The sequence below is a fragment of the Mustelus asterias genome, unplaced genomic scaffold (genome assembly GCF_964213995.1).
Source record: "Mustelus asterias unplaced genomic scaffold, sMusAst1.hap1.1 HAP1_SCAFFOLD_216, whole genome shotgun sequence".
NCBI lineage: Eukaryota > Metazoa > Chordata > Chondrichthyes > Carcharhiniformes > Triakidae > Mustelus > Mustelus asterias.
In genome coordinates, this window is record NW_027590202.1 from 161,260 (window position 1) to 188,539 (window position 27,280).

Consider the following 27,280-nt stretch of genomic DNA (forward strand, 5'->3'; position numbering starts at 1 on the left):
GCCACATAACTGTGAGGAAATAGACTAATAGAGGAACAAATATGCAGACAGCTCACAAAAATGTGTCTGAGCAATAATCGGATAATTATACTTGGAAATGTCAACATTCCCAACTTAAATTGGGATAGTCATAGTGTTAAAAGTTCAGAGGGGACGGATTTCTTGAAATGTATCCACTGTTTTCTTTTTGCATCACTATGTAGAAGACCCTACAACGGACTGTGCATTGTTGGATCTGTCTCTGGGAAATTAAGCTGGACAAGTGTTCAAAGTGGCATTGGGGGAGCACTTTAGCAGCAGTGACCACAACACGGTACGGTTCAATTTTGTGATGGATAAGGAGAAAGATGGCACGCAAAAGACGATTTTGGACGAGAGAAGGCAGATTTTATTAAAATAAGACAGCACCTGGCCAAATTTGACTGGCAGTAGCTCATTGCGGGCAAGTCTACAGTGGAGGAGGGACCGTATTCAAATAGGAACTGGGGAGAGTACAGGATCAAAATGTACCCTTTAGAGACAAATACAAGAGCAATAAGTTCAAGAAATACTGGATGTCTAGGACAATTCAGGACTGGGGTGGGAAGAAGGAAAGAAAAAGGTTTTAGCAAGTCCAAAGAGAGAAATTCAGCCGCAGCGCAAGAGGAAAATAAGAAGTACGAGCGAGAACTTAAGAAAGCAATGAGAAGAACAAAAAAGGGCGAATGAGAAAGATCTTGTGAAAAGGATTGAGGATAATCCCAATATATCTTTAAGTACATTGAAGTTAAATCAAGGAAAGGGTAGGGCCCATGAGAGGCCAAGGGCAATCTGTGTGTGGCACCACAAGACAGTGAAGGGTGTTAATGAATAATTCACCTTGGTCTTCACTCTGGAAAAAGACAACGTAGGTACATAATTCAGGAAAAGGGGCGATGAGGAACGTACACAGTTGATATAGGAATTAGGGAAGGTTTGGATGTTCTGACAGGCTTAAAATGCAGAAATCCCTTGATCTGGAGGAGTTGGTTTCCAGGTTGCTGTGGGAGGTGAGGGAGGCAATTGCAGGGGTCCTGACACATTTGGTCAGAAGTGCCAAAAGACTGGAGGACAGCAAATGTGGTTTCACTTTTCAAGAAGATTGGTAGAGATGAATCAGGAAATCACAGATCAGTACTCTCATATTGGTACGGAAGCTACTGGAAAGAATTCTGAAGGAGAGAATCTATATCCACTCGCAAAGGCATGGGTTAAATAGGGTTAGCAGCATGAATTTGCCAAATGGGAGGTCATGCCTACCAAATTTGTTGCAGTTATGAAAATGTGATCAAGTATGTCATTGAGGAAATTTCGGTTTTTACAGTGACCCACATTGGCGACTGTTTGAGAAGGTTGTAGCACATGGAATTTATGCCAACTTGGTGAGATGGATCAGAAACTGGTTTAGTAACAGGACTCCAATGGTAGTGGGAGAAGGCTGTTTACGTGAGTAGAGGCCGGGGTCCCACTGTGTATCTCGAGGATCAGTGCTGGGACCATCATTGTTTGTTATAGACAGAGACAGAGAGAGAGAGAGAAAGAGAGAGAGAGCGAGAGAGAGAAAGAGAGAGAGATGAAGATGTGGGGGGAATGCGAAGCAAGTTTGCCGACCACATCAAGATTATTCGGGTTGGCAATAGTGATGAAGATGGTTTTGGTTACAGGAAGATAGAGATGGGTTGGTGAGATGGTCAGAGCAGTGGCAGACGTTATTTAACTCTGATCATTGGGAATTGATGTATTTTGCAAGAAACAAAACAACATCAGGGATTTTTTTCATGAATGTCAGGATACTTGGCAGCTCAGGGGAACAGAGGGATCTTGGGGTAATTATTCACAGATTCATGAAGTCGGCAGAGCAGGTGAATAGGACAGTTAAGAAAGCACATTTGTCGTTTGATTTCATCAGTCATGGTACAGAGTTCAAGAACAAGGCGGTGATCTTGGAGTTGTACAGAGGGTTTTTAGGGCATAGCTGCAGTACCGTGTGCAGTTCTGATCATCACAGGTAACAGATGTGACGGCCCTAGATGGGTTACATATTATGGAAGAGGACATCAGAAGAAGTTATGATGCCGCCGGAAAAATAATGAAGGGAATGTTGACACATAGGATGAAGAAGTCCGAGGTAAAGTATAATTGCCACTTTTTCTCGAGTTCTGTGCTATTGGCAAACAAAAGTGGAATACTGCAAAACGAAGGCAGCCAAAATATCAAAAGGTTTCATAAGGTTCTGATAAATAAAGATAAGTGCAGTCCTCAAGTTAAGGTGTGAAAATGGGGGAAGGCTAATTACAACAATATTAGGCAGGAACTGAAGTGCAGATTGGGGGCAGATGTTTGAGGGCAAATCAATATCTGGAATGTGGGAGGCTTTCAAGTGTAGGTTGATAGGGATTCAGGGCTGGCACACTCCTGTAAGAATGAAGGATAAATATAGTAAGTTTTGTGGACCTTGGATAACGAGAGAAATTGCGAACCTAGTCAGAGAGAAAAAGGAAGCATTTGTCAAGGCTAGGATGTTGGTAAGCAAGTGTAGAATTCATGGAAAGTAGAAAGAAACTAAAGCAAGGAGTAAGGAGGGCTAAAAGGGGTCACGAAAAATCATTGGCCAGCAGCATCAAGGCAAATCCCAAGGATCTTTATACATAAATAAAGAGCAAAAAGGTAGCCAGGGAGAGGGTTGGCCCACTCAAAGTCAGCTGTGACTATCGATGATTCAAATATCTCTGCTAGGGGACCCGCAATTTCCAGCCTAGCCTCCCACAATGTCCTGGGATACACTTCATCGGGTCCCGGGGATTTATCTACCTTGATGCACTTTCAGACTTCCAGCACCTCCTTCTCTGGTTATATGTGCACTCCTCAGGACATCACTATTTATTTCCCCAAGTTCCCTAACATCCATGCTTTTCTCACCAACGGATTTCTCAAAGGATTGTGAATGAAGCCCAGTCCATTGCGCAAACCCGCCTCCCATCCATTGACTCTGTGTACACATCCGGCTGCCTCGGAAAAGCAGCCAGCATAATCAACCCTCACACCCCGGACATTCACACTTCCACCTTTTTCCGTTGGGGAAATGAAACAAAAGTCTGAGCTCATGTACCAACCAACTCAAGAACAGCTTGTTCCCTGTTGCCGTCAAACTTTTGAATGGACCTACCCCGCACTAAGTTGATCTTTCTGTCCACCTTAGCTATGACTGTAACACTACATCCTGCACTCTCTCCTTTCCTTCTCTATGAACTATATGCCTTGTCTTGATAGTGTGCAAGAAACAATTATTTTCACTGTATACTAGTACATGTGACAATAATAAATCTAATCAAGTGCATCCTCTGATCTTGTGGAAGGGTGGGGAAGAAATTGCAGAGGGCCTTGCAGAGATATTTGCTTCATCCCTTTCCACTGGCGAAGTTCTGGAAGACTAGAGTGTGGCTAATGTTGTTCCATTGTTTAAGAAGGGCAGCAAAGAGAAGCCTGGTAATTACAGGCCGATGAGCCTGACAACAGTGGTGGGTACGTTACTGGAGAGGATTCTGACCAGCCTTTGGATCGTCAAGGTCCGGTTAGGGATAGTTGTCAGAGATCCTAGGCATTCTTAGTCGACTTGAGTACAAACAGCACTGGACACCACGCATAATCCAATGTGGGGCCTTTAATAACTTGTGCACAAGGAGAAACCCTGTGCAGCTGTCCCGCAAGTGGTTCTGATGTTACAGAAAAATAACTTGGCAATAATCGTCAATTACAGCAAATCAGAAACCAGGAATGTTTCTAATCCTTCATTGACGGACATATTCGCCAATTAAATCCGAGCTTTTTGCCCTTTCGCATTCGATGAAAAATTGACTTCTGCTAATCCTTTATTTGCATAACATATCCCCATATCTCGCCTTTGGTATTTGTTATGGAGAAATCTGGTCTTGCTCACCCTCTGGTGAATGCCGAAAAGCAGAATGTTATGGGGTCTATGTAGGTGAAGATTAGCCTGTTCATGCTGAAATAGCAGACACTGACTCCTTTGAAGGTCTGCAAGCCGAGAAATATTTTCACTCGCTGTTAAAGAGAAGGCAGGAAACTTTAATCTGAGCATTTCCACATAGTCAGCCCTGCTTCGTGCATGTGTTAGAGTGGGCCAAGGCTGAGGCAGCTGTCCTATATATATTTATAGAGAGAGAATAGACTAACATTTCGAGTCTGGATGACCCTTTGTCAGAGCTCTGATGAAGGGTCATAAGAACATAAGAACAGAAGAAACAGGAGCAGGAGTAGGCCATCTAGCCCCTCGAGCCTGCCCCGCCATTCAATAAGATCATCGCTGATCTGATAGTGGTTTAGTTCCACTTACCCGCCCGCTCCCCATAACCCTTAATTCCCTTATTGATCAGAAATCTATCTTCCTGTGACTTAAACATATTTAACGAGGTAGCCTCCACTGCTTCAATGGGCAGAGAATTCCAGAGATTCATTACCCTCTGAGAGAAGTTCCTCCTCAACTCTGTCCTAAACTGACTCCCCCTTATTTTGAGGCCGTGTCCTCTAGTTCTTGTTTCCTTTCTAATTGGAAAGAATCTCTCTGCCTCTACCCTGTTTAGCCCCTTCATTATCTTATATGTCTCTGTAAGATCTCCCCTCAGTCTTCTAAACTCCAACGAGTACAGGCCCAATCTCCTCAATCTCTCCTCATCAGCTAACCCCCTCATCTCCGGTATCAACCTGGTGAACCTTCTCTCTACTCCCTCCAAGGCCAATACATCCTTCCGCAAATACGGGGACCAAAATTGCACACAGTACTCCAGTTGCGGCCTCAACAGTACCTTGTACAGTTGCAGCAAGACCTCCCTGCTTTTATACTCCATCCCCTTTGCGATAAAGGCCAACATTCCACTTGCCTTCTTGATCACCTGCTGCACCTGCAAACTGAGTTTTTGCGATTCAGGCACAAGGACCCCCAGGTCCCTCTGCACAGTAGCACGTTGTAATTTTTCACCATTTAAATAATAGTCCATTTTACTATTATTCCTTCCAAAGTGGATAACCTCACACTTGTCAACGTTATACTCCATCTGCCAGATCCTCGCCCATTCACTTAGCCTATCCAAATCTCTCTGCAGACTTTCCGCATCCTCCACGCAATTCGCTTTCCCACTCATCTTTGTATCATCCGCAAACTTTGTCACCCTACACTCGGTCCCCTCCTCCAGATCGTCTATGCATATGGTAAACAGTTGAGGCCCCAGCACTGATCCCTGCGGCACGCCGCTAGTCACCAACTGCCAACCAGAAAAGTACCCATTTATCCCAACTCTCTGCTTCCTGTTAGAAAGCCAATCCTCAATCCATGCTAACACTTTAACCCCAACTCCGTGTACCCTAATCTTCTGCAGCAACCTTTTGTGAGGCACCTTATCGAACGCCTTCTGGAAATCCAAGAACACCACATCCACTGGTTCCCCTCTGTCATCCGCACTCATTACATCTTCATAAAAATCCAGTAAATTCGTCAAACACGACTTTCCCTTCATGAATCCATTCTGCGTCTGCTTGATCGAACCATTTTTTTCCAGATGTCCTGCTATTTCTTCTTTAATGATGGATTCCAGCAATTTCCCAACTATGGACGTTAAGCTAACCGGCCTGTAGTTACCCGCCTTTTGTCTACCTCCTTTTATAAACAGTGGCGTCACATTAGCTGTTTTCCAATCAGCCGGCACTTCCCCAGAGACCAGCGAATGTTGATCAATTACAACCAACGCATCTGCGATTACTTCCGCCATTTCTTTCAGTACCCTGAGATGCATTCCATCCGGGCCCGGGGACTTGTCTACCTTTAGTCCCATTAGCCTACCAAGCACTACCTCTTTAGTAATAGTAATCATTTTAAGGACCTCACCCCCTACAGTACCACGACCATCAATTTTCAGGAAGCTATTGGTGTCCTCTATCGTGAAGACCGACACAAAAAACTTGTTTAAGGCCTCGGCCATTTCCTCATTTCCCATTATTAAATCCCCCTTCTCGTCTTCTAAGGGTCCAACATTTACTTTAGTTACTCTTTTCCTTTTTAAAAGCTTTCCAGAAAGCTTTTAAACCACTTTCTGCAGTGAGAGCAGCTGAACGGTCTCTCCTCAGTGTGACACCTGGTGGGACACTGGTTCTCCAGAGGTTTTGAAGCCAATCCTACAGTCAGAGCATTTAAAGGGTCCTTCATTGGTGTGAGTGAGATTGTGGCTCTGCAGGCTGGATAACTGAGTGAATCCCTTCCCACACACAGAGCAGGTGAATGGCGGCTCCCCAGTGTGACTGTGTTGATGAGATTCCAGCCGTGATGGGACCCTGAATAGCCTCCCACAGTCCCCACATTTCCACGGTTTCCCCCTGGTGCGGGAGTCCTTGTGACTCTCCAGGTTAAACAATGAGTTAAATCTCACACAGAACACGGGTACAGTCTCTCCCCGCTGTGAATGCTGCGGTGCATTTTCAGGCTGTCTAACTGGTTAAATCTCTTTCCACACAGTACACTGGAACACACTCACTCGGGTGTATCTGTGTCTCAGTGATTTTTCAGTTACATTTATGTTAGAAAAGAATTCTGAAGCAGACAGAACAGAAAAAGATTTCTCCTTTTAGATTCAAAGGCCAATGATATTCAGGTCCTGATCAAATTAATAACTCTGTCAGGTCTTGATGTGTTGTTTGATTTGAGATTTCTGCCTGTAAATCCTCACCTTCTGCAAATCTATCCTGTAAAAGGAGTTTATAAAATTCATCAGTGTCAGTACAGGATAGAAATTCAGAACAGACAATTCTAGTTTCTATGGAACATGCTTTCCTCTCTCATTCCTCAAAAGCTGTAGATCTCCATCCCACACACTTTCCCTCCATTCTCACTCTGCTGTATCTAATATTCACCCTGCCAATTCTTCGAAAGGTGCTGATTCAGGCTGATTGACAGATCCATGCTCACTGCTTCCTGTCCTGGATGTGGAGATGTCGGCGTTGGACTGGGGTAGCCACAGTAAGAAGTCTCACAACACCCAGGTTAAAGTCCAACAGGTTTATTAGTAGCACGAGCTTTCGGAGCGCTGCTCCTTCATCAGGTTTGTGCAGGATTTGGTTCACAAACAGGGCACATATAGACACAAACTCCATTACAAGATACTGGTTGGAATGCGAGTCTTAACAGGTAATCAAGACTTTACAGGTACAATGGAAGTGGAGAGAGGGTTAAACACAGGTTAAAGAGGTGTGAATTGTCTCCAGCCAGGACAGTTGGTGAGATTTTGAAAGTCTAGGCAAGTTGTGGTGGTTACAGATAGTGTGACATGAACCCAATATCCCGGTTGAGGCCGTCCTCATGTGTGCGGAATTTGGCTACCAGTTTCTGCTCAGCGATTCTGTGTTATCGTGTATCTTGAAGGCCACCTTGGAGGACACTTACCCAAAGATCAAGGGCATTCTGCCTCTGATCTTCGGGTAAGTGTCCGCCAAGGCGGTTTATAGTTTAGTTTTGATTGTTTATTAATTAGTGTCACAAGGAGGCTTAATTAACACTGCAATGAAGTCACTTGAAAATCATGAAAAAAGTGCAAAAAAACTATGAAGTTACTGTGAGAGTCAGCATGGACTCGAGTTGTCCAATGGACTCCTTCTGTGCTGTAATGACTCTATAACTGGAAATATATAACGTAGCTACAGTACAATATGACAAGATTAGAATGATAAATGCATTTATTGCAGGACCAGGAATAAACCTGGCTGATATAACAACACTGGACATATGTCTGTCCTATATTAATTTACTGTCCCCTTAAATGTAAGCCATCTCCTGGGGAAACCAGCCCTTTAATTATGAACATTAGGAAAGAGACCATCCTTTTAGCCAGACAAATAAATGTGTCAAGCTGAGGGAGCAAAGGATGTCAATGTCTTTAAGAGAGAGAGAGACCTGGGCCAACCTTTCCAGAGTCTGCAGCCTCCTTGGATTCACTTCCTTTCCCTTCAGTTGCTGCAAGTCCCCAATTTCCCCCAGAATGAGAAAAGAAATGGAAAGGGGGAGAAAAGAAAGTGTTTTACTCACAGATGTTGGAGACAGGAGGAAGTTTCAGGCTGTCTGAAGCTCAATCTTCGTTCATGCAAAGCCGGCGCTCTGATCAGCTGGAGGACCAGTGTCCTTCTGGTCCTCCAACTCTTCCTATTTGTCAACACCTCAGAACACCCGGGCCGGGGGTCGGGGGAGATCACCGAGCGGCTTCTCGCTCTGGCCGGAGCCGTCAGCCGGTTGCCTGGAAACCTTGGCTCGATGTGGTGCAGGGGGAGGGGAACAATGGGTGGGGGTGGGGCTCCCGGGTCCGCGCGCCCGGGCCTGCGCGCTGGAACCCGGAGACGTCACCGCGGAGCAGAGTGATTCCTATTGGCTGATTCAAGGATGGCTCCACTGTGACATCACAAAGGGGAAGTTGGCCAATGATGATGTAATTTAAACAATGCCTGAGATCACTTCACTTCTTGGTCAGACCCCCTTTCCAGTCCAGTGCTACTTGGAGTTTACCGTCAATTCAACAACTATTGGGTTACAAGTCCCTCACAGTTCTGATCACAAATTTATGATAAAATAATTCAAATAATGCATGAGAACGCTTCTTAACTAACTACCTACCACTGTTTGTTGATTGGTCAGACCCCCTTTTTACAGATTCAGGAATCTCAGCCACTGAACACCAGCCGGTCCTGGAATAAGTTTAATTCTAACTCATTCTGAGTAAATATTCTCACCAGGTCCTCTGTCGGGGCTGCGAAGCAGCTTTAATGGTTCATGATTGCAGAAACTGAGCAGTCACAGGAATGTGGTCAAGATAGTCATGTCCCACAATGCCTCACATTCAATCTGCAGTCCTTCAATTATAACAGAATATGTGGCTGTATGTAGCTGCCTCGGCCACGATCAGCGCCAACACTGCCTTCTTGAACTGCCACAATGCCTGAGGTGTAAGTACACCCACAGTGCTGTTAGGGAGGGATTTCCAGCGACACATTCCACACTTCCTCTCGACTGTGGGTGGATACGAGATTGATACATTTCATTCAACTGCACCCAAGCTGAGTTATTCAAATCCCTTTATTCTACGTGACAATATATTCATGATTTCTTTAAATCAGAAATTAAACATTCCCATTTGATTTCAGACAGTAACATATTCTGTTAGTTTGTTCTTTATCGTCAACGTCAGGCTGGGGTTGTTCCCCTTGGAGCAACGGAGGTTAAGGGGAGATTTGATAGAGGTGGACAAGATTCTGACAGGTTTAGATAAGGTGGACAAAGAAAAGCTGTTCCCATTAGCTGACGGGACAAGGACGAGGGGGACACAGATTTATGGTTTTGGGTCAGAGATGCAGGAGGGGTGTGAGGAAGAATATTTTGATGCAGCGAATGGTAATGACCTGGAACTCGCTGCCTACGAGGGTGGAGGAAGTGGAGACAATAAACAATTACAAAGGAAATTGGATGGGCATCTGGGGGAGTTTCAAACAGAAATAGTGACTCTGAACTTCCTAACACCCTGTCACTCTGTGATCCGTGTGAAATCTGAAACCAGGTATTCGCAACAAGACTCAAAGAGCATCAGCCCACTGGAGACAAAGTCATGAGACCGGCCAGTCCAGCAGAAAGAAACCCTCTGACCCTCCCCATTGACCAACTGTGAGAATGAACAAAATGCAGTCCTGGATGTAATTGAGAGCAGAAACAACAACAGCAGAATCCAACCCCTGGAATCACTCGTGAACTTTTTGGTGTCTCAACAGATGGGATGAAAGACTGAATATCTTCTCACACACAGAGCAGGAGAACGGTCTCTCCCCAGTGTGAACTCGCTGGTGTCTCAGCAGCCGGGATGAAACTTTGAATCCCTTCCCACACTGAGAGCAGGTGAACGGCCTCTCCCCAGTGTGAACTCGCTGGTGTATCTGCAGGTCAGATAATTGACTGAACCCCTTCCCACACTGAGAGCAGGTGAACGGCCTCTCCCCAGTGTGAACTCGCTGGTGTCTACGCAGGGTGGATAAATTAGTGAATCCCTTCCCACACTGAGAGCAGGTGAACGGCCTCTCCCCAGTGTGAACTCGCTGGTGTGCCTGCAGGCCAGATAACTGACTGAATTCCTTCTCACACTGAGAGCAGGTGAACAGTCTCTCCCCAGTGTGAACACGCTGGTGTCTCTGCAGGTTGGATAACTGACTGAATCCCTTCTCACACTGAGAGCAGGTGAATGGCTTCTCCCCAGTGTGGCTGCGCCGATGAACTTCCAGCTCTGAAGGGGCTCCGTATCCCTTCCCACAGTCCCCACATTTCCATGGTTTCTCCATGGTGCAGGTGTCCTTGCCTCTCCCTTGGGTGGACAATCAGTTGAAGCCTTGTCCACACACAGAACACGTGTCCAGTCTCTCCCCGCTGTGAATGGTGTGATATTTATTCAGTCTGTGTAACTGGTTAAAGCTCTTGAGTCTGTGAACTGGAACACTCTGACTCGAGTGTGGCAGTGTGTTGGTGCTTTTCCAGTCACACTGATGTTTGAAATCTTTTCAAACTGACAGACCAGACAACAATTTCTCCTTCAAGATACAAAGGCCGATGATATTCAGGTCCCAAGGAATATGACTCTGTCAGATCTAGATGTGACGTTTGAGATTTCAGCCTGTGATTCCTCTTTCAGTATCCTGTAAAACAAGTTTACAGAGGTCATCAGTGTCAGTGCAGGATAGAAATTCAGAACACACAATTCTCGTTTCTAAGGAACATTCTTTCCTCTCTCCAGACTCGAAACATTGGCTCTATTCTCTCTCTATCTGGGGGATAGCGCGGGAAATGATGCTGCGGTAGATCAGCCAATTCTCAATGAATGGTTGAGGCAGTTCGATGGGCTGAATGGCCAACTGCAGCTCCTGTTATGATTTCTGAGTCGTGGACAGGAAGCAGTGAGCATGGATCTGTCAATCAGCCTCAATCAGCACCTTCAGGAGAATTGGGAGGGTGAATATTAGATACAGCAGAGTGAGAATGGAGGGAGAGTGTGTGGGATGGAGATTTACAGCTTTTGGGAATGAGAGGGGAAAAAATGTTCATGAGAATCATAGAATTAATACATCTTATCAACTGTCCCTGAGCCTTCACAATGAATCTCTCTTCTCAAGACACTCTTATCTCTGACTTGTCTGTGCTGCTCGCAGTCTCACAAAGCAGCTGCCTGTGTGTTGACACAAGGGGCCCTGCGAGGCAAGTTTAATGCTCCATGACTGTGTCTTTAATGACTGAATAACTATAGGAATATGGTCAAGTCAGCTAAATCACATGATGCTTTATATTTCGGTTAGTAACTGCCCATTTTGTTAACATAGCACATTTGGATATATAAATATATATAAAAGCAAAATATTGTGGATGCTGGAATCTGAAACAAAAACAGAAAATGCTGGAAAATGTCAGCAGGTCTGACAGCATCTGTGGAGAGAGAATAGAGCCAACATTTAAAGTCTGGATGACCCTTCATCAGAGTTCTGACAAAGGGTCATCCAGACTCGAAATGTTAGTCTATTCTCTCTCTATAAGTATATATACGACAGCTGCCTCAGCCTTGGCCCACTCTAACACATGCACGAAGCAGGGCTGACTATGTGGAAATGCTCAGATTAAAGTTTCCTGCCTTCTCTTTAACAGCGAGTGAAAATGTTTATCGGCTTGCAGACCTTCAAAGGAGTCAGTGTCTGCTATTTCAGCATGAACAGGCTAATCTTCACCGACGTAGGCCCCAGAACATTCTGCTTTTCGGCCTACACCAGAGGGTGAGCAAGACCAGATTTCTCCATAACAAATACCAAAGGCGAGATATGGGGATATGCTAAGCAAATAAAAGATTAGCAGAAGTCAATTTTGAACGCGAAAGGACGAAAAGCTAGGATTTAATTGGCGAATATGTCCGTCAATGAAGGATTAGAAAAATTCCTGGTTTCTGATTTGCTGTAATTGACTATTATTGCCAAGTTATTTTTCTGTAACATCAGAACCACTTGCGGGACAGCTGCACAGGGTTTTTCCTTGTGCACGAGTCATTAAAGGCCCCACATTGGATTGTGCGTGGTGTCCAGTGCTGTTTGTACTCAAGTCGACTAAGAGTGCCTAAAGTTGCTGGTACCCAGGATCTCTGACAACTCTCCCTAACCGGACCTTGATTATCCAAAGGTTGGCCAGAATCCTCTCCAGTAACTTACCCGCCACTGTTGTCAGGTTCACCGGCTTGTAATTACCAGGCTTCTCTTTGCAACCCTTCTTAAACAATGGAACAACATTAGTCACACTCTATTCTTCCAGAACTTTGCCAGTGGAAAGGGATGAAGCAAATACCTCTGCAAGGCCCTCTGCAATTTCATCCCCAAGTTCCCCAAACTCCCACAAGATCCAAGGATGCACTTGATTTGATTTATTATTGTCACATGTATTAGTATACAGTGAAAAGAATTGTTTCTTGCACACTATCAAGACAAAGCATACAGTTCATAGAGAAGGAAAGGAGAGAGTGAAGGATGTAGTGTTACAGTCATAGCTCAGGTGGACAGAAAGATCAACTTAGTGCGGGGTAGGTCCATTCAAAAGTCTGACGGCAACAGGGAAGAAGCTGTTCTTGAGTTGGTTGGCACGTGAGCTCAGACTTTTGTTTCATTTCCCCAACGGAAATAGGTGGAAGAGTGGACGTCCGGGGTGTGAGGGTTGATTATGCTGGCAGCTTTTCCGAGGCAGCCGGATGTGTACACAGAGTCAATGGATGGGAGGCAGGTTTGCGCAATGGACTGGACTTCATTCACAACCCTTTGAGAAATCCGTTGTTGAGAAAAGCATGGATGTTAGGGAACTTGGGGAAATGAATAGTGATGTCTTGAGGAGTGCACATATAACAGAGAAGGAGGTGCTGGAAGTCTTAAAGTGCATCAAGGGAGATAAATCCCTGGGACCTGATGAAGTGTATCCCAGGACATTGTGGGAGGCCAGGGTGGAAATTGTGGGTCCTCTAGCCGAGATATTTGAATCATCGATAGTCACAGGTGAGGTGCCTGAAGATTGGAGGGTGGCAAATGTTGTGCCTTTGTTTAAGAAGGGCTGCAGGGAAAAGCCTGGGAACTAGAGGCCAGTGGGTGAGCCTCACATCTGTAGTGGCTAAGTTGCTCGAAGGTATTTTGAGAGACAGGATCTACAGGCATTTAGAGACGCAAGGACTGATTAGGGACAGCATAGCTTTGTGAGTGGAAAATCATGTCTCACAAATTTGATTGAGTTTTTTAGAACGTAGAGTTTCAGGTCATTACCATTCGCTGCATCAGAATATTAGTATTGTTTCTGAAAATTTCATGCATTCCCTCTTGACTTGACCGGACAGCCTCATCTATTCATTACCAACTTGAGTTTCGCTAAATCCCTGTCTCAGTTGATGTTTCTAGAACTTTCATTCATTCCTTTATTTTCTTTAGACTTGACTGTCAGTGTCCCTCATTTAACCCATGAAAAACTTTGGTGTATATAAACCCCTGTCCTCTGCATCAAGTCCCACACACTCACCCATCACCATGTCCTCACCATGGGACTGCAGTGGTTAGCACTGCTGCCTCACAGTGGGTTCAATTCATGGCTTGGGTGACTGTGTGTGTGGAGTCTGCACGTTCTCCCCATGTCTGCATGGGTTTCCTCCCACAGTCAGAAAGGCTTGCTGGTTAGGTGCATTGACCCGAACAAGTGCCGGAGTGTGGCAACTAGGGGAATTTTACAGCAACTTGCAGTGTTAATGTAGGCTAAGCCTACTTGTGACACTAATAAATAAACTTTAAAACACTGACCCACACAGGCTCCTGGTTAAACAACTCAATTTAAAACATTGCATCTTTTTTTGCAAATCCTTCCATGACATTATCGTTCCCTGTTTCCAGCCACACAGATGTTTGAATCTTTTTCTACAGACACACTTACAATCAGGTTCTGATGAATGGAGTGACTCTGTCAGGTTTTGAACTGATGTCTGGTTTGAGTTTCCCTTCAAATTTTGTCATCAAATTTCCTGTAAAAAAAGATCATCACTGTCAGTCAAGAATAGAAATTAAGCGAGAAACATTTCTCTTGGGTTGAGTTTTCTGTGTGTAAATCCTCCCCTTCTAACTCCCTGTAAAAGGAGTTTCCAAAGTCCATCCCTGTCAGTCCCGGAGAGAAATTCACAACTTTCTCTCCTCCTGCTGACAGGGAGCAGCGCGCAAGCGCACTATTGCCCATCTCCCCGAGAAAGATGGCCTCCGTTAACTCGGGGCCTCCAAATCAGGCATCTGCGGTCGCGGCCCCGAATTGTACGAACGCGACACCGAGCAGTTATTATTCGGGTTTTCCTGTCTCCACTGGGTGCTTATGAAGCCTCTCCACCCACCCCGCCGCCTCCATTACCCTCCAGAGTAAGCCGTTTCCCTGGAAACCCGGAGCCGATATAACCCCCTTGCTGCTCCTGCAGCAGCAACATACATTGCGCATGCGCAAAATCTGTTGAGCGGCTGGATCATATTCTGAATCACTGTGAATGCTGGGTAAGATAGCCACCATTGAAGTATGTTATTGCATTTTTAAAAATCATGTTTTGTGATTCACTTACGACTGAAGCCAAAGCACCAAGGTATAAAATGGTGCAGTGGTTAGCACTGCTGCTTCACAGCTCCAGGGTCCCGGGTTCGATTCCCAGCTTGGGTCACTGTCTGTGTGGAGTTTGCACATTCTCCTCGTGTCTGCGTGAGTTTCCTCTGGGTGCTCTGGTTTCCTCCCACAGTCCAAAGATATGCGGGTTAAGTGGATTGGCCATGCTAAAAATTGTCAAGGGGACTAGCTAGGGTTAATGCATGGGGTTATGGGGATAGGGCGTGGGTGGGATTGTGGTCAGTCCAGACTCGATGGGCTGAATGGCCTTCTTCTGCACTGTAGGATTTTTGTTCCTTGAAAAGGTACAAAATCGACTGCATAACTGCAAATAGTTTTATTTCCAAAACTGTATGAGAATTCCCACCTGACTCTTCATGTTATTGAGTCAAAGAAACTTTGTTAATTTTTAAAATGTCCATGAATACTGCAGAGGCTTCTGCAACTCTTCCGATGTTGTTTTTTGTTAACTCAGATTTTTCATAAAGAGAATTGAGCAATCATTTGAAAGGAGAAATAATGCATGTTTTTATGATGGGGAATGATATTAGGACTAATTGTACAACTGTTTGAAAATAAGCTAGCACAGACATGATGTGTCTGTGGGTAGAGATGTGTATTGTCTCCAGACAGGACAGCCACATCTCTTTAACCTGTGCTTAATGCTCCTTCCACCCACATTGTCTGTATCTTTAAGACCTGGTTGGCTGTAGGGATTCGCATTCTAATCAGTATTCTGTAACTTGATTTTGTGTCTCTGTGCCCTGTTTGAGAGCACATTTCCACTCCATCTGACGAAGGAGCAGTGCTCCGAAAGCGAATGGTATTTGCTACCAAATTAAACCTGTTGGACTTTAACCTGGTGTTGTTAAAACTCTTACTGGGTTCAGTTCTCCAGCTCCTGTCTGCAGACTGACAATAAAACCAATGGGTCTTATTGGGGGTGTTGGGGCCTCCAGCTGGTGTTTGTGAATCCTCCCCGCCCACCTCCCAGGGTTTCCTTCCTTCCCAGAGATCAGAGTCCTCATTGATTTGAGGCCAAAGTGTAACCTCTTATTTATTGTCCCCCTCCCCCATCCTCTGATGTGAACCATCCTCCAGTGGCTGAGCCAGGATGGGGCCGTTAACCTGGGCCTGTTCCCGGGAGGGAGGGAGGGAGAGAGAAGCCCCGCAGCTGCAAACCAGGGAGCTGACAATGATTCTGAAGGGTTTGCGGATCCACAAAGTGTTTCCAAATCCTCCCAGCCACCGCCTAACGCTGACTCCGCTTCTCCGGGACAAACAAGCGCCAAGGCCAGCAATGACACTGCGCATGCTCCACATCACAATGACCGGGGACTGATTGACGGCAGCTCCGGACCAATAGGAAGAGGGGGCGGGGCTGGGGGACCGACCAGGAGCGGCTGGTCCTCCAACCAATCGGAGTGAATGAGGGGCGGGACCTGAAGCATGCGCAGTGCGGGTAATGGCGACGGACGGACGGTTTTAACTTGAAAGCGAGATCAATACGAGGTAGAGGGCGGCGTGCGGGGAATGATAAATATGGCGGGTGGGTGGAGAGACTTTGTAAACATGTTGTTCAAACCCAATCCCCGGAAATTAACTTCCCGGTCCCCCCCTTTGTACAAAAGACCCGGGCTGACTGCCGCCATTGAGGCTGCATGTGGGAGGCCGGCAGGGATTGTGATCGGAGAGTGAAGCCCTGACGTCACAATGGAATGGGTGAGAGTGTGACGTCACAATGGAATGGGTGAGGGTGTGACATCACAATGGAATGGGTGAGAGTGTGAGGTCACAATGGAATGGGTGAGGGTGTGACGTCACAATGGAATGGGTGAGGGTGTGATGTCACAATGGAATGGGTGACGGTTCCAGATGAGCTGAGACTGGGCTGGAGTCGGGCGATGGCATTGACATGTGGCCCGGTGGCACAGTGGTTAGTGCAGCTGCCTGACAGCGCCAGGGACCCGCGTTCAATTCCAGCCTCGGGTCACTGTCTGTGCAGAGTTTCTACATTCTCCCTGTGTCTGTGTGGGTTTCCTCCGGGTGTTCCGGTTTCCTTCCACAGTCCAAAGATGTGCCGGTTAGACAGATTGGCCATGATAAATTGCCACTTGGTATCAGGGGATTAACAGGTAAATATGTGGATAGGGCCTGGATGGGATTGTGGTCGGTGCAGGCACGATGGGCTGAATGGCCTCCTTCTACACTGTATTTTATTCTTCATTATTATTAATTAATTACTATTAATGCTTCTATGAATGAAGGTGGTCTTGATGATGATGTGGACATGTGGCTGGAAGCTCATCTTGGGATGAACTATTTCACCCTGGTTGTGAACAGCCTGGTTCAGCCTCAGACAGTTGCCTGGAGGAGAGATAAAGTTGTTGGTGAGGGAGTGGAGTTTGTAGTGGGGACTGAACACAATGGGTTCAGTCTTCCCAGTATTTATAAGAAATAACTTTCTGTTCTTTCAGTGCTGGATGTCAGACAAGTCAGGATGGTGTGTGGGTTGGAGAGGAACTTGGAGCTGATGGTGTTCACAGGGTTTGGAAATTCTGTCAAAGTTCCTGTTGAGTTGTCGATGTATAAAATCTCTCTCCTCACCTCCAGCCTCTCCTACTGCTCTCTGTTTCCACTCAGAGTGTGGAGATGCCGGCGTTGGACTGGGGTAAGCACCGTAAGAAGTCTCACAACACCAGGTTAAAGTCCAACAGGATAATTTGGTAGCACAAGCCACTAGCTTCCGGAGCGCTGCTTCTTCATCAGGTGAGTGGGAGTTCTGTTCACAAACAGGGCATATAAAGACACAAACTCAATTTACAAGATAATGGTTGGAATGCGAGTCTTTACAGGTAATCAAGTCTTAAAGGTACAGACAATGTGAGTGGAGAGAGGGTTAAGCACAGGTTAAAGAGATGTGTATTGTCTCCAGCCAGGACAGTTAGTGAGATTTTGCAAGCCCAGGCAAGTCATGGGGGTTACAGATAGTGTGTCATGAACCCAAGATCCCGGTTGAGGCCTTCCTCATGTGTGATTGACAGATCCATGCTCACTGCTTCCTGCCCTGGAGGCAGAGAGCTGAGAATTTCCATGCAGGCTGCCAGACTGATAAATGTCTACATTACTGGAGTAAAAATGTGTGGAATACACAGACCGAATTCACTTCGTTCCCTTCAGTTGCTGCAAGTCCCCAATTTCCCACAGAATGAGAAATGAAATGGAAAGGGGGAAACATTGATTTCCTCCCAGATGTTGCCCAGAGGAGGGAGTTTCACTCTGAAGCTCATTGGCCAACTTCCGCATTGTGACGCCACAATAGAGTCCTGCCTGAATCAGCCAATAGGAATCACCCTGCTCCGCGGTGACGTCCCCGGGTTCCAGTGCGCAGGCCCGGGCGCGCGGACCCGGGAGCCCCGCCCCCACCCATTGTTCCCCTCCCCCTGCACCACATCGAGCCAAGGTTTCCAGGCACCGGCTGGCCGCTCCGGCCAGAGCGAGAAGCTGCTCAGTGATCTCCCCCTCCCCCGGGCCCAGGACTGCGCATGTCCAAGGGAGGGGGAAGCTGCGCATGTGCAGGGGAGAACCCACCCTCTGATCTTCATGCTGAGGTGTTGACCAATGGGAAGAGTTGGAGGACCGGAAGGACTCTGGTCTTCCAGCCAATGAGAGCGCGGGCTTTGTGTGAATGAAGATTGATCTTCAGACAGACTCAAACCTCCTCCTGTCTCAAACATCTGTGAGTAAAACATTTTCTTTTCAACCCCCTTTCCATTTCTTTTCTCATTCTGGGGGAAATTGGGGACTTGCAGCAACTGAAGGGAAAGGAAGTGAATCCAGGGAGGGTGCAGACTCTGGAAAGGTTGCCCCAGGTTTCTCTCTCTCTTAAACCAGAAAATGATCCATTTCTGCCCACTGTTTGCTGTTAGCCAATCTTCTATCCACGCCAATATGTTATCCCCGCAGCAGGAATTTTTATTTGCTGCAATTTACTTTTGTAGTAGTATTTTTCTTAAGTTTAAAGTGAAAACTGGAAGTGGGCTGCTAAGGAGTCTGGGAAGGGTTTTTTAAGCGCGCGAAGTATAAAAGGTAGGCTGCAGTATACAGCGGGCAGCGTCGGAAGCGGGCAGTGGAGTGTGTGGGAAGCAGAGTGTGAGCTATAAGGCTTTGGCTCACAGGGTTTAGGCAGAAAGGGCGAGCAGGGGTGAGTTTAATTCATTTTTGCTGTTTGTACCTGGTACTGGCAAGGTATCTAGAGGGGATGGGTGTGCAGGCAGTGCAATGTTCCTCTTGCACTATGTTTGAGGTGAGGGATGACGACAGTGTCCCTGCTGATTACACCTGTGGGAAGTGCACCCATCTGCAGCTCCTCCAAAACCGTGTTAGGGAACTGGAGCTGGAGTTGGATGAACTTAGGATCATTAGGGACGCAGAGGTGGCCATAGACAGAAGCTTTAGGAATACAGTTACTCCGAGGAATGAAAACAGATGGGTGACGGTGAGAGGGGCTGGGTGGAAGCAGTCCGTGCAGGGATCCCCGGTGGTCGTTCCCCTTAGCAACAAGTATTCCGCTTTGAATACGGTTGAGGGGGACGACATACCAGTGGTGAGCCGCAGTGAGAGGATCTCCAGCACTGTGTCCGTCTCTGTGGCTCGGGAGGGTAAGGGGCAGAGCGGGAGGGCAATAGTTATTGGGGACTCGTTAGTTAGAGGGATAGATAGGAGGTTCTGTGGCAGCAAAAGAGACTCACGGATGGTATGTTGCCTACCGGATGCCAGGGTCCGTGACGACTCGGACCGTGTTTTCCGGATTCTTAAGGGGGAGGGGAAACAGTCACAAGTCGTGGTGCACATTGGTACCAATGACATAGGTAAGAGAAGGGACGGGGATTTAAAGCAGGAATTTCGGGAGCTGGGCTGGAAGCTAAGAGCCAAGACAAAACATGTGGTCATCTCTGGTACGTTGCCGGTACCACGTGATAGCGAGTTGAGGAACAGGGAGAGAGTGCAGTTAAACATGTGGTTGCAGGGATGGTGTAGGAGGGAGGGTTTCAGATAAGTGGATAATTGGAACACATTCTGAGGAAGGTGGGGACCTGTACAAACAGGACGGGGTGCACCTGAACCAGAGGGGCACCAATATCCTCGGAGGGAAATTTGATAAGGCTCTTCAGGGGGGTTTAAACTAATTTGTCAGGGGAGTGGGAAAAGGAGTTGTAGTCCAGAGGTCAGTGAGGGTGGTGAGGTATTGGGGAAGGTATCAGGGTCAAGGGTGGGTATCGGTAGACAGGAAGGTGGGTTGAAGTGTGTCTACTGCAATGCAAGGAGCATCCGAAACAAGGTAGATGAACTTGGGGCGTGGATTGGTACTTGGGACTACGATGTTGTGGCCATTACGGAGACGTGGGTAGAACAAGGACAGGAATGGTTGTTGGACGTTCCGGGGTATAGATGTTTCACTAAGTGTAGGGAAGCTGGTAAAAGAGGTGGAGGAGTGGCATTGTTAATCAAGGATAGTTTAACGGCTGCGGAAAGGTACTTCGAGGGGGATCTGCACACTGAGGTAATATGGGCTGAGGTTAGAAATAGGAAAGGAGCGGTCACGTTGTTAGGAGTTGACTATAGGCCCCCAAATAGTAATAGAGATGTGGAGGAAGAAATTGCTAAGCAGATTATGGATATGTGTGGGGGTCACAGGGTAGTTGTCACGGGGGACTTTAACTTTCCAAATATTGATTGGAACCTTTGTAGATCAAATAGTTCGGATGGGGCAGTTTTTGTGCAGTGTGTGCAGGAGGGTTTCCTGACACAATATGTGGATAGGCCAACAAGAGGTGAGGCCACATTGGATTTGGTACTGGGAAATGAACCGGGCCAAGTGTTAGATTTGGTTGTGGCAGAGCACTTTGGAGATAGTGACCACAATTCGGTGTCTTTTATTATTGCAATGGAGAGGGATAGGGCCGTACGGCAGGGCAAGGTTTACAATTGGGGGAGAGGTAATTATGATGTGGTTAGGCAAGAATTAGGGGGCATAAGTTGGGAACAGAAACTGTCAGGGAAGGAACTAATGAAAAGTGGAACTTTTTCAAGGAACAAATACTGGATGTCCTTGATAGGTATGTCCCTGTCAGGCAGGGAGGAAATGGCCGAGTGAGGGAACCATGGTTCACGAAAGACGTGGAATGTCTTGTGAAAAGGAAGAGGGAAGCTTATGTAGGGATGAGGAAACAAGGTTCAGATGGCTCGATTGAGGGTTACAAGTTAGCAAGGAATGAGCTGAAGAAGGGGCTTAGGAGAGCTAGGAGGGGACGTGAGAAGTCCTTGGCGGGTCGGATCAAGGAAAACCCCAAGGCTTTTTACTCTTATGTGAGGAATAAAAGAATGACCAGGGTGAGGTTAGGGCCGGTCAAGGACAGTAGTGGGAACTTGTGTATGGAGTCAGTGGAGATAGGTGAGGTGATGAATGAATACTTTTCTTCAGTGTTCACCAAGGAGAGGGGCCATGTTTTTGAGGAAGAGAAGGTGTTACAGGCTAATAGGCTGGAGGAAATAGATGTTCGGAGGGAGGATGTCCTGGCAGTTTTGAATAAACTGAAGGTCGATAAGTCCCCTGGGCCTGATGAAATATATCCTAGGATTCTTTGGGAGGCAAGGGATGAGATTGCAGAGCCTTTGGCTTTGATCTTTGGGTCCTCGCTGTCCACGGGGATGGTGCCAGAGGACTGGAGAATGGCGAATGTTGTTCCTCTGTTTAAGAAAGGGAATAGAAATGACCCTGGTAATTATAGACCGGTTAGTCTTACTTCGGTGGTTGGTAAATTGATGGAAAAGGTCCTTAGGGATGGGATTTACGACCATTTAGAAAGATGCGGATTAATCTGGGATAGTCAGCACGGATTCGTGAAGGGCAAGTCGTGCCTCACAAATTTGATCGAATTTTTTGAGGAGGTAACTAAGCGTGTTGATGAAGGTAGGGCAGTTGATGTCATATACATGGATTTTAGTAAGGCGTTTGATAAGGTCCCCCATGGTCGGCTTATGATGAAAGTGAGGAGTGTGGGATAGAGGGAAAGTTGGCCAATTGGATAGGTAACTGGCTGTCTGATCGAAGACAGAGGGTGGTGGTGGATGTAAAATTTTCGGATTGGAGGCAGGTTGCGAGCGGAGTGCCACAGGGATCAGTGCTTGGTCCTCTGCTCTTTGTGATTTTTATTAATGACTTCGAGGAGGGGGCTGAAGGGTGGATCAGTAAATTTGCTGATGACACCAAGATTGGTGGAGTAGTGGATGAGGTGGAGGGCTGTTGTAGGCTGCAAAGAGACATAGAGAGGATGCAAAGCTGGGCTGAAAAATGGGAAATGGAGTTTAACCCTGATAAATGTGAGGTGATTCATTTTGGTAGGACTAATTTAAATGTGGATTACAGGGTCAAAGGTAGGGTTCTGAAGACTGTGGAGGAACAGAGAGATCTTGGGGTCCATATCCACAGATCTCTAAAGGTTGCCACTCAAGTGGATAGAGCTGTGAAGAAGCTTTTATTAACAGGGGGTTGGAGTTTAAGAGCCGTGGGGATATGCTGCAACTGTACAGGACCTTGGTGAGACCACATTTGGAATATTGTGTGCAGTTCTGGTCACCTCACTATAAGAAGGATGTGGAAGCGCTGGAAAGAGTGCAGAGGAGATTTACCAGGATGCTGCCTGGTTTGGTGGGTAGGTCTTATGAGGAAAGGTTGAGGGAGCTAGGGCTGTTCTCTCTGGAGCGGAAGAGGCTGAGGGGAGACTTAATAGAGGTTTATAAAATGATGGAGGGGATAGATAGAGTGAATGTTCAAAGACTATTTCCTCGGGTGGATGGAGCTATTACAAGGGGGCATAACAATAGGGTTCATGGTGGGAGAAATAGGAAGGATACCAGAGGTAGGTTTTTTACTCAGAGAGTGGTTGGGGTGTGGAATGGACTGCCTGCAGTGATAGTGGAGTCAGACACTTTAGGAACATTTAAGCGGTTATTGGATAGGCACATGGAGCACACCAGGATGATAGGGAGTGGGATAGCTTGATCTTGGTTTCAGATAAAGCTCGGCACAACATCGTGGGCCGAGGGGCCTGTTCTGTGCTGTACTGTCCTATGTTCAATAACCTTTGATGTGGCACCTCATCAAATGTCTTCTGGAAATCTAAGTACAGCGCATCCACCGGTTTCCCTTTATCCAATTCCCGATGGGGAATTTTAGAAAATTGAACAACACACCAACTATCTCACTCTGTTAAGACCCGAGAATGAAGCCCAGCAGGACCCGAGGACTCATCAGCCCACAGCTCCAACAGTTTGCTGAGGACCACTTCCCTGGGAATTGTGCTTTTTCAGAGTTCATCCCACACTTCTGTTTTCTGATTTCCAGCTGTTTCTGAGTTTTAACTGTATCCTCTATTGTGAACACCGAGGCAAAATACTTGTTCAATTCATCTCCCAACTCCTTATTTTTCATTATCAATTCCTGGACTCACTTTCTATTAGACAGTAAAGAAATGAGGTCAAGCAAGTGACTGAAGTGTCAGTCAGGGAGCACTATTGGGAGCACCAATAGTTTCAAAATAGTTCTGGAAAAAGATAGGACAGGTCCACAGGTCAAGGCCCTAAACTGGAGCAGGGCCACTTTTGTGGGCATTAGGCAGGATCCAGCAGATGTCAATTAGGTGAGTTTGAAGGGAAAGGAATGACTGGCAAATGGGAGGTTTTAAAAGTGTGATATCAAGAGTCCAGGGGCAGTATATTCCTGTTAAGATGCAGGGAAAGAATGGTAAATTTAGGGATCTCTGGCAGACAAGGGACATTGAGGCTCTGGTCAGGTAAAAGAAGGAAGCATACATTGGGTTTAGGCAATCGGGGACAAGTGAATCACTCTGACTATAAAAAGTGTAAGAAAATACTGAAGATGGAAATCAGGAGGACAAAAAGAGGGTATGATATGGATCTGGCAGGTAAGATTAAAGAAAATTCCAAGAGGTTCTATAGCTATATTAAGAGTAAAAGGGTGGCTAGAGAGAGAATAGATCCCCTTAAAAATCAGTATGGCCATCTGTGTGTGGAGCCACAGGAGATGGGTGAGATTTTTAATGAATACTTCTCCTCTGTGTTTACTGCGGAGAGCACCATGGGTGCGAAAGAAATAAGGGAAACAAGTGGTGATGTCTTGGGCACACGCATGTTACCTGGGAGGAGGTATCTGCAGCCTTATAAAAGCAAATTACTGCGGATGCTGGAATCTGAAACCAAGAGAGAAAATGCTGGAAAATCTCAGCAGGTCTGGCAGCATCTGTAAGGAGAGAAAAGAGCTGATGTTTCTTGTCTCGATGACCCTTTGTCAAAGCTCTGAAACATCAGTTCTTTTCTCTCCATCCAGATGCTGCCAGACCTGCTGAGAATGGGGAGAGAGTGTGTGGGATGGAGATTTACAGCTTTTGGGGAATGAGAGAGGAAAGAATGTTCCATAGAAATTGTCTGTTCTGAATTTCTATCCTGTACTGACACTGATGACTTTTGGAAACTTATTTTCCAGGATATTGAAAGAGGAATCACAGGCCGAAATCTCAAACATCACGTCTCGATCTGACAGAGTCATATTCCTTGGGACCTCAATATCATCGGACTTTGAATCCAGAATGAGAAATGATTGTCCAGTCTGTCGATTTGAAAAGATTTGAAATGTCAGTGTGAGTGAAAAAGCATCGACACACTGCCACACTTGAGTGAGAGTGTTCCAATGCACTGACTAAAGAGCTTTAACCAGTTACACAGTCTGAATAAATATCACACCATTCACAGCGGGTAGAGACTGTAATCTTGTTCTGTGTGTGGACGAAATTTCAACTAATTGTCCACCCAAGAGAGAGGCAAGGACGCCTGCACCATGGAGAAACCATGGAAATGTGTGGACTGTGGGAAAAGATACAGAGCCCCATCTCTGCTGGCAGCTCATCGACGCAGCCACACTGGGGAGAGACCATTCACCTGCTCTCAGTGTGAGAAGGGATTCATTCGGTTATCTACCCTGCAGACACACGAGCGAGTTCACACTGGGGAGAGGCCATTCACCTGCTCTCAATGTGGGAAGGAATTCACTCAGTTATCCAGCCTGCAGACACACCAGCGAGTTCACACTGGGGATAGGCTGTTCACCTGCTCTCAGTGTGGGAAGGGATTCACTTGTTCATCTAACTTGCGGACACACCAGCGCGTTCACACTGGGGAGAGGCCATTCACCTGCTCTCAGTGTGGGAAGGGATTCACTCAGTTATCCGCCCTGCGGAGACACCAGCAAGTTCACACAGGGGAGAGACCGTTCACCTGCTCTCAGTGTGAGAAGGGATTCACTCAGTTATCCAGCCTGCAGAGACACCAGCGAGTTCACACTGGGGAGAGGCCGTTCACCTGCTCTCAGTGTGGGAAGGGATTCACTCAGTTATCCAGCCTGCAGACACACCAGCGAGTTCACACTGGGGAGAGACCATTCACCTGCTCTCAGTGTGGGAAGGGTTTCCGAGTTTCATCCCAGCTGCTGAGACACCAGCAAGTTCACGAGTGATGACAGGGGTTGGATTCTGCTGTTATTGTTTCTGCTCTCAGCTGCATCCAGGACTGCATTTTGTTCATTCTCACAGTTGGTCAATGGGAAGGGTCAGAGGGTTTCTTTCTACTGGACTGGCCGGTCTCAGCCTCCAGTGGGCTGATGCTCTTTGAACCTTTTTGTGAATACCTGGTTTCAAATGTGACAAGGATCACAGAGTGACAGGGTGTTCGGAAGTTTAGAGATATTTCGTCAGAAGAAAATGGAGGTTGGCATTGCAAAGGTACCTTTCTGAATGGAGGGCTGTGACAAGTGACATTCCTCAGGGATCAGTGCTGGGACTTTTGCTGTTTGTAATATATATAAATGATTTGGAAGAAAATGTAACTGGTTTGATTGGTAAGTTTGTGGATGACACAAAGGTTGGTGGAATTGCGGATAGCAATGGGGATTTGTGAGAGGGAGGTCATGCCTCACTAACCAGGTGGAGTTTTTTGAAGAAGTGACTAGAATGGTTGACGAAGGAAGGGCCGTGGATGTCGTCTTTATGGACTTTAGTAAAGCGTTTGACAAAGTCCCTCATGGTAGGTTGGTGCCAAAGGTTGGATCTCATGGGATAAAGGGGGAGGTGGCTAGCTGGGTGGAGAACTGGCTTGGTCACAGAAGACAGAGGGTGGTAGTGGAAGGGTCTTTTTCCGGCTGGATGCCTGTGACTAGTGGTGTTCCGCAGGGCTCTGTAATGGGACCTCTGCTGTTTGTGATTTATACAAACGATCTGGAAGAAGGTGTAACTGGGGTGATCAGTAAGTTTGCGGACGACACAAAAATGGCTGGACTTGCAGATAGTGAGGAGCATTGTCAGAGGCTACAGAAGGATATAGATAGGCTGGAAATTTGGGAAAAGAAATGGCAGATGGAGTTCAATCCAGATGAATGCGAAGTGATGCATTTTGGTAGAACTAACGTAGGGGGGGAGCTATGCGATAAATGGCAGAACCATAAAGGGTGTAGATACGCAGAGGGACCTGGATGTGCAAGTCCACAGATCCTTGAAGGTGACGGCACAGGTGGAGAAGGTGGTGAAGAAGGCATATGGCATGCTTGCCTTTATAGGACGGGGCATAGAGTATAAAAGTTGGGGTCTGATGTTGCAGTTGTATAGAACGTTGGTTCGGCCGCATTTGGAATACTGCGCCCAGTTGTGGTTGCCACACTACCAGAAGGACGTGGAGGCTTTTGAGAGAGTGCAGAGGAGGTTTACCAGGATGCTGCCTGGTATGGAAGGGCTTAGTTATGAGGAGAGATTGGGAAAACTGGGGTTGTTCTCACTGGAAAGACGGAGGATGAGGGGTGACCTAATAGAGGTGTATAAAATTATGAAAGGCATAGGTAGGTTGAACGATGGGAATCTTTTTCCCAGGTCGGTGGTGACGTTCACGAGGGGTCATAGGTTCAAGGTGAGGCGGGGGGGAGGTTTAACACAGATATCAGAAGGACGTATTTTACACAGAGGGTGGTGGGGGCCTGGAATGCACTGCCGGGCAAGGTGGTGGAGGCGGACACACTGGGAACGTTTAAGACTTATCGAGATAGCCACATGAACGGAGTGGGAATGGAGGGATACAAAAGAATGGTCTAGTTTGGGCTTGGAGGGCTGAAGGGCCTGTTCCTGTGCTGCATTGTTCTTTGTTTCTTTGTTTTGTTTCTTTGGGACTGGCAGAGGATACAGCAGGATATAGATCAGTTGGAGACTTGGGTGGAGAGTTGGCAGATGAAGTTTAATCCAGACAAATGTGAGGTAATGCATTTTGGAAGGTCTAATACAGATGGGAAATATACAGTAAATGGCAGAACCCTTAAGAGTATTCATAGGCAGAGGGATCTGGGTGTACAGGTACACAGGTCATTGAAAGTGGCAATGCAGGTGGAGAAGATAATCAAGAAGGCATACGGCATGCTTGCCTTCATCGGCC

At 46.6% G+C, this 27,280-nt stretch overlaps 2 protein-coding genes across 2 annotated transcripts in view; one reads left to right on the forward strand and one right to left on the reverse strand.

Annotated features, from left to right (window-relative positions):
- LOC144485737 (uncharacterized) overlaps positions 1-27,280 on the reverse strand; it is a 138,546-nt gene that overhangs the window by 90,042 nt on the left and 21,224 nt on the right. The window lies entirely within an intron of this gene.
- On the forward strand, positions 16,184-25,682 carry LOC144485740 (uncharacterized). Its single transcript, XM_078203845.1, has 3 exons — positions 16,184-16,246; positions 17,348-17,503; positions 24,300-25,682. Exon 3 carries the CDS (start codon positions 24,651-24,653, stop codon positions 25,323-25,325), a length of 675 nt encoding a protein of 224 aa, XP_078059971.1. The 5' UTR covers positions 16,184-16,246; positions 17,348-17,503; positions 24,300-24,650; the 3' UTR covers positions 25,326-25,682.